This window comes from Acanthisitta chloris, unplaced genomic scaffold, assembly GCF_000695815.1.
Source record: "Acanthisitta chloris isolate BGI_N310 unplaced genomic scaffold, ASM69581v1 scaffold11688, whole genome shotgun sequence".
NCBI classification, from domain to species: Eukaryota; Metazoa; Chordata; class Aves; order Passeriformes; family Acanthisittidae; genus Acanthisitta; species Acanthisitta chloris.
Genome location: NW_008687643.1, coordinates 68,752 through 76,957, shown reverse-complemented (window position 1 = coordinate 76,957; position 8,206 = coordinate 68,752). Strand labels below are relative to the sequence as shown.

General features: G+C 38.9%; 1 protein-coding gene across 1 annotated transcript in view; it reads left to right on the top strand.

Annotated features, from left to right (window-relative positions):
• Positions 1-4,402: 4,402 nt before the first annotated feature.
• The window catches only part of PIK3R1 (phosphoinositide-3-kinase, regulatory subunit 1 (alpha)), a 53,114-nt gene continuing 49,310 nt past the window's right edge, over positions 4,403-8,206 (top strand). The window contains exon 1 of the mRNA XM_009080693.1: positions 4,403-4,736. Coding sequence (XP_009078941.1) covers positions 4,403-4,736 — 334 coding nt within the window. The remainder of the gene's footprint in view (positions 4,737-8,206) is intronic.

Here is an 8,206-nt window from a genome sequence, read left to right as displayed (position 1 = left end):
CGTGTCGGTGCGGGACTCCGGAGCGCTTAACCTGCCGGCGTCTTAAACGGGATGGAAGCTTTCCTAGTCATTTTAATTGTGCTGCTTTCCTAGTCATTTTAATTAGCGTCATTATTGTAATGATTCTGCTGAAGTGGTCTGATTGCCCACCTGCCTTCTTTCATAGTTTCACAGCCCTTATAAGTCTTTGAGACGTTTCAGAATGGGATGTGCTGTACAGCATCTGCAGTACTTATTCCGTGTGTGTGTGTGTATTTGAGCTTGTTCGGTGGTGAAATCTCCACAGGCTCAAATTGCTTCAAAGACTGAAAGTGATACATCACAGACCTTACTTTCTTGCATAAAGTAGTGTTCCTATGTGGTACTTACCTTGGTCGTCTCCATTTGGAGAGCGGCAGCATCGTACTTCAGAGATAACTGCAGTTTGAGTCACAGGTGTGTAGACACCTAGTGGGGAGAAGAGTCGGTCTCTGAGCAAATTTCCCCTTCAGTTCTCATTATTGCAGTGACTCCTTGAGCATGTTAGTCTGCTTTTCTATCTGTGAAGCTCATACTGCAGAGGAAGAGAAGTTTGTGTTAGGCGCTGTTTCTCTAGGGATTTTTGGAGTAAGTGTGAGATGGATGGCAGTACAGGGAGATATGGTTATTAGATGTGCTAATGTAAAGGTGGAGAAGATCTTCGCTGTCTTGTGCAGAGGTGCTGTATCAGTAACACACGCGCACCCCTCTGGCTGGGCTGCTATTAACATGGATGTGCAGAGTTGAAGTTCGTGTTCTCAGTTACCAAAGGAATGCTAGCTTGTGTGGAAGGAAATGCTTGGGTACCAGTGGAGTGGCAGCCAGACATCTTTTTTAATAGGGGAAGAAGGGGAGAGTGGATGAGCAGTTTTCATGTCCCACTTCCTTTGCCACTTAAATGTGCTGGAATATCTTGCATCCTTCTGTTGAATTTTAAAATATATACCCATTGAAATGTCTAACATTAGCCATTCTGCCCAGAGACCAGAATTCTGCCTGAACTTAGGAATCTTTCATTGGGATCAAGCTCTTAGAGAGTAAATAAAAAACAAATGAGCGTTTGATTCTCTTACAATACTTCTTCCTCCTTTTCCATTCCACCAGCCAAATGGAAATCCAGTAATACATCATCTCAAATATAACAATGTTTCTTCCCTGAAGTGTTTGGTTTGGTTTTTTTTCCTCTACTTAAGATGGACTCCAAGCTATTTATTTTAGGACTAGTCAGCTTAAGTCAGTTTGAGTCAAAATGCCTGAGTGCAGTGGCCATGTAACTTCACTTGGAGCAAAGTGAGTTTGTTTATATGGAATCTTGGCAGAACAGTAAGTAAAGAACTGTCTAAGAGGGCTCTTTGGATATGCTGCAGTGTTACTTGAGCTGGTGTGGAAAACTGCTGTTTGTCCCTGTGTTAGCTCTGTCTGTAAGCTTCTTGAAGTCTGAGTCTTTGTTCATCCCTAAACCTTACACATGGTTGTGATAGAAAAAAAGGCATAAATCCAGGAAATTCAGAATGGCTCACCCACAAGAGTGTCCCCAGCTACACAAGTGGCAGATCAGTCAGGAGTTCAGATGCTGGGCTCCCTGGGCTGAGAGCAGTGCTGATGAGTGAGTATGAGCAGGTACTGCAGTTCTGGGCCCCAGGGAAACTGGATTTAGGGAAACTTTGCTGCCATAGCTGCATTGAGTTGTTCTAACATGCAAGTAAACAGGACTTTTTGTCCTATCTGATTTGGGTTTTGAGTTTTTAAACTATGCTTTAAAACTGTCATAAGCAGTTTTTATCTTACTACAACATTTCCAGTTCTGTATTTTCAGATGATGCATAAAAGACACAAGTACTCATTTAAAATATATGGCCATAAAGTTGCTATGATACATTTGATAATAAAAGATCAGAGGAGTAGGTCAAGTGAGTCAAATTATGCAGTGTTTAGAAGACTTACTTCGTTGACTGCCAAAACGCCCATAGGCAGTAGGGGTGAAATAAGTAGTTGTAGCAGAGCACTTGTTGAGCCTTTCTTGAAAAGAAAATAAATATTTCAGAATATTTAAAGTAGTCACAGTGGTAATTTTCTAGCAGGTTTTGCTGTGTGCATAGCTCGTTTTGATTGGAAATGTTTCTATTAGTTAAAACACTTAGATGTAAAGTGTCTAAGTGTGTTTTGTTTGCTTGCTACATGAAATGGGAGGAACATATGCTCTTGAAAAGGCTTCTCTGATATTTCATTGATCCTTTGATACTTGCGCTTTCTCCCTAGTTCTTTAGAGTGGGCTTTTCTCCAGTAGAAGGGACGAAACAAAATATCAGTGAAGCTCTATTTGTGTTAATTGCAAAGTCTGTGATGTTTGGTAGCATAAGCTAAGCAGCATAGTTTGGTTTTTCAGAAGTGGCTGCAGAAATTTCTCATTAAAATTTTTGGTGGGAGCTGGATGCCTAATACACGTGGATAGATTTGCAAGTTATTAAAATAAAAAGGTTGTGTTCAGGCTTTTCAAAATGGGAAGTCTAATTCAGGCTCAGATAATTCTTTCCTACAGCTAAAACTGGTTGCAAGGGATGATAAGGAAGTTCTTCAAGAACTTAACAAGATTTTCTTCTGTGTTCTTTTGCAAGAGGTGTTGTGCAATATGCTGGGGGAATCTGATGGACCAAAGAGGAGCCACATAAAAATTAGGGATCAGGTTCATTCACTGGCAAGGGAAGCCCATATACATTCCTATAAACACTTCTTAGCTTGTCAGTTAGTCATGTTTCAAAGGACTTGATGACTGAGACATTAGAAAAAATGGTGTGGAAAAGAGCTGTCAGATGTTCCCTGTTCCAGCCCTGTCTGCTGGTGTCCCTTTACAATGTAAAAGGGAGTGTTTCTCCAAAAAAAAATAAACATTCTGTACACTGAGTGCATAGAACACAGTCAATATTTTACCTGCTGTTGTTACACAGCTCCCTTGGGTCTTTTTTTCGGATGTATTTTAAGAGTTTCTGTGCAACTCTGAGTAGTTTGCACTCTTTGGCTTCCAGTGGGCTTGGTTTTTTTAAGCAAATTAGAAAGAGTAGCAGTTGAAATAATGTTTAGCAAGCTTTCACTGTTCTATATGTCTTTAAGCAACTGTTTTCTAAAGAGATTAATTTTTTTTCAGTTATATTTTTTCTTTTTATTTTATGGTTGGGCAACCTTGAGCCAAATGTTCAGGCCTGTGTTCTCTTGCCTTTAGCGTAATTTAAGCATACACCCTGATACTTTACTCCTGCTGGGGCAGCTTAGGTGGTCTGGGTGTGCCTGTTTCAGTTGCTGATTGTTTTTCTAATATTATACCATAAACACATTAAAAAAACATCTGGGGAAGCCCCTCTTAAAAAAAAAAAGAAAGATGGTACTCATAAAGTGAAAGCATTTTGGACTTACTGGTTCTCCTGCAGATTATGAAACAACCCCTTTGTCCAAAAGGTTTTTAAAATATATGCTTTATGGTTGCCCATCCTCACCCTTGCCATAACCAGGAGGAGATTGAATCCCCCTGTGGTCAATGCTACTTACAATGAGCTCCTCCTCTGTCCTGGCAGATGTTTTCTGGAGAAGAGCTGTGTCTGTCTGTCTTCAGGGAGATAATTTATAAAATCTTGCTTCCAGTTAGATATTGCACTACAGAGATAGCTTCAGGGCTCAACCCTCTCACCCTTGGACTTCAGTAGCCATAAGACACAGAGAAGGAAGCATGCCTCATACTGGAGGGGTGCAAATTTGGTTCAAGTAATTTGACAGAAATCCTTCATAAAAATGCAAACATTAGCTGTCAGATTTTTTTTGTAAGGTCGCTTTATTTTATTGTTACATAAGACTCTTTTGCGGAGGACAATCTTTTCCAGGGCTGCAGAAAGCTTAAGTCATAAATGGAATCCCAAGCTCACAATCATCAAGAGAATGTGAAATGATTGAATCAGTTTTCTCTTCTCTTTCCAGGAAAAGCATGTGTGTAGAGTTTGGTGGGAGAACATTTAAGGTACGTGGGCAATCTGTGGCAAATTCATCTGAGGAAGGTGTGACTGGCTGCAAGAGTTGGCTGAACTTGTATATGGAGACACAGAAGTGCCAGCAAACCCAGCAAAGGAACTAATTGGAAGAATATTGCTAGACATAGAAGAAGTGGAACACTTACTTCTGCAACAGTCATTGACTCAGAATAAAAACATCAGTAAAAACATCAGCAGTGAAATGACAGATCTTGGTGCTTTTTGATTCTCTGGTGGATTTTATTACTTAAGAGACTTTTTCATTATTCCATTGAATACATCTTGAATTTCTCTGTACATAAAAATATAACTGGACAATTGCATTTTGAGACTGTTTAATAACACTTTTGAATGTTAAATCGTTTGCCAAGATGAGTGCTGAGGGATATCAATATAGAGCGTTATATGACTACAAAAAAGAGCGAGAAGAAGACATTGACTTGCACTTAGGAGATATATTAACTGTGAATAAAGGTACCTTACTAGCACTTGGATTCAGTGAAGGGGAAGAAGCAAAGCCTGATGAAATCGGTTGGTTAAATGGCTTTAATGAAACCACAGGGGAGAGAGGGGATTTCCCAGGAACTTATGTAGAGTACATTGGAAGAAAGAAAATATCTCCCCCAACTCCGAAGCCTCGTCCTCCTCGTCCTCTTCCTGTAGCACCAAGTCCTGCAAAAGCTGAAGCAGAGAGTGAACAGCAAGGTTAGTATTGTTCTCAGAAAGTGTGTTCCCCCCATGTTTTTGCATATTTTTGTTTCGTAGACTTGTCTGACTCTACATTGATGTGTGTAACACCTGCTGATCAACTTTTTTAGTGCATGGCTCATTTCAGTCAACTAAGAATTTTTTGTACTCTTAATATGTAGCTCACACACTTGATAGTTTCATGTGCTTTGTCTCAGCCACCACAGAGACCAATAACTTACTGTGAAGTACATCTCAGAGGGTGGAAAGTATGCTTATAATTCACCACTGTAAAGACTTAAATGGAAAGTGAACTGGTTAGCATTTATTTTAGGTTTCTGAGAAGCTGGTGGAAGTGTTTCCTTCTGTGGTTCATCAGACTCACTATTGAGAAACTTCTCTGTCAATCTGACAGTATGCACTCTGAAATAAAACAGCAGGTTCCTATCGCAAATGTCTTGCTAACAGCAAAAAATGTGTTCTTGTCATGGAGGTTTACCTGTGGCATTAAAGGTAAGAATGCATAAAACTGAGCAATGAAATGATCATAAAGAGAAATTCAGATTTAACCTTTTTGGGGGGAGTATGGATTGCAGTAGAAAGAAAGCACTTATATAAAAATTACATGTATTTCCTATGTTTAACCTAAGTTGCTTTCTAACCTACATTTGCAACGGTATGTTAGACAGAACTCAGAATTTGATCAGGACTCTTCTGTTTATAGGAGAAAAAGATATTCTCTTTTGCAGCTGGAAAAACTTTTGGATAAAAAGACCCAAAACAAACAAAAGCACCCTTCCTCCAAGTGATTTTGTCTTCTTTACCTACTGACATTCAAATAGTTGGGGTTTACATACCAATAAGCCAAGTCCATCTTAGGATAGGCTTTACATTGGTCTTTCACTTTTGAGAAGTCTAGAGTGGCTTCTGTTGCTTCAACTTCTAACACTTCTTAAATTCTCAGTGTTTCCAGTTGTAAGAAATGCAAGTTGTAGTATGTGATCCTGGTTTTCACAGTGACACCTTACTAGTGAATAGTATCATCACCCCCTGCCTCCAAAGAAATGTTTGCAGCATCACTCGCAAAGTTGTGGTATCGGTTTATCAGCTTCCATCCCACTGTGCATAATCTAAGTTTATGTTCAGCTGTGCTGATAATCAGTGAAGATAAGAACAGAAATGTAGAAAATTGTATGTGGCAATCAACTGGAAAGTTAGCAGAAGCATTTCTAGGTTGGTGGGGGCTTACTAAAGAGTGAATCTGAAGTGGTTTTTATAGCAATGTTCTTAAGCACTCAAGCATTGCTTGCAGGTGTGTACTGGCTAGGTGTACATCATGGTTAGAATGAGGGTGAGGTCAGATGAGGGTGTAGTGTCAGTTTAGGTTAAACTGTCCCTATCTCTTAAGTCCTTGAACTCACAACCTCCAGTCATTAGAGTCTCACAGTTTATCTTCCATTAGATTAGTTCTGAAGATGGGGCATTTGCTTTTGAAAGAAAATATTATCATTAATTTGATCTTTCCTTCTATTGGATGCATGTCCTGATTAGGTAACACTGACTTTTTCTTAGCCCACCTGTGGAGATAGTTGTCACCATCATTTCTAACTGCAGAGTAAACATGGCTCTTTGGACACACACCTCAAGGCTGATAGGTCACTTTGTGCAGCAGAGAATGAAAAGAAAACCTCATCCTTTACATGCACATGCTGTTGAAGTAAGCAGCATCCCAGGCTTTGATGTGTTTATTGCTTTAAAAAGTAGAGCTTTGTAACTTCTTTGATTTCTGTACTCATGGTTGTTGGATGCTTCTGTTCACAGCTCTATGCTGTGAGCTGGCCATGGCACTGTGCTGGGAGGTCCTGGTGTTGTCTTACTGTTTCCACGCCTGCCCCAACACTGTTTGTAACAGACATTTTTGGGAGTTTCAGCTGCTGGTAGTTACTTTGGGAAGCCCTGCTGCAGACCTTGAGGGCTCTCTTTATATGCAGGCTTCTCTTTCTCCTTGAGATGAGGCATTGCCCCAAGCCTTCATGCATAGATCACTCCTATGTGAGGTTTATTGCCTTTAGACAGAGAACTATTTACATACAATGTGATTATTTTTAATACCTTGGGACTGTAGGAATTGAAAACAGGAAAATATTCTAGTTTAACTGGGAATCTTCATCTCAAAGTCTGCGCACATAATCCAGCTGTGCTCCAAAGTGTTTAAGAATCAGCTTGCAATCCAACCTTGGGGTTTTTTTCTGATTAAAAAAAATAAGCAAAGTTCCTATAACTCCTTTTGAATTAAAGATTTTAAGCTTCATCTAAGAGGCTAGGCACCTTCATAATGCCCTAAGATCAGGGATTAGATCCCCCTGAACAGCATTAGGGTCAACACTGAAATTTGAACTCCAAATAGGGCAAGAGCTATTTGGAGTTCAGGTTTAATTACTTCTAAAATAATGTATGTTTGCTTAAAAGAAATTGGGAAAAGTAGTAATGAGTAGTCTCTTTACAGATGTTTTTACTGTAGGGAACTCAGGCAGAGAATGCTTTGAATCTTAGAAGCAAATTTGGGAAATGTACTGAAAGAATATTGTAAAAAACAGAATGAAGGTAAAATTTTTGTTAGCAGAATTGCTTCAAATATGATACCTATGGTGAAAACAGAGGTGCAGGCAGAAATACAGTTCAGATAAACAATACTTTAGCAATGTATGTTTGATGTGCACATTGCTTCACTATTTTTGTGTATATTATTTGGGGCAGGGAACAGCACAGTTAATATTGTCCAGCAGCCAATGTAATGGGCCGTGGGCCAAAAGATTCTTCCCAGGATGATGCTTCTCTCTGCGCCCTTAGAGTGTATTTCAAATAAATTAATGTGTAGTCTGAAACTTGCTTGACCAAATACAGTCAAGTTTACATTTTCACTACTTGATGAATTGAAAGTGGTGTGGATTAAAATGACAAATTAATGGGTAACTGGATGCAGACTTCTTAAACATACCTCAATTATTTGTAACCCATATACTTGTTTAAATCTGTGAAGAGTCTGTTCTGTGTGTGCTCCTGTTGTGTAGATGTTGAATAAGAGTATAAGAAACTTAACTTGAGATTTTAAAGAATATTTATGCATAATCATAGGAGTTTCTTTAATTTTACCATATAACTAGATTTATTTTTAAAAGAAAATACTTTTACTACTCTTTTATACTTATTCATTCTGAATGTTTTTGCCCTAGCCTTTTTAAGCTTGATCACTTGCTCATCCATGTCCAGATTGTTTTGTATTAGATCTAGTTGGCAGTATTTAGACACAATTGTATTGTCATACAAAAAGTAACCAGATTTTGCAGTCAGTGAAGCTAGTAACAGGCAGAACTGCCCACCAGGTCCATTCCTTACACAATTAGTCTTACTTATAAATAGAGAACTTTGCAAATATTAAAAGCCAATCTGAAAACAAAAAAACTCCTTACCTGTTGATGGTCTCAAAT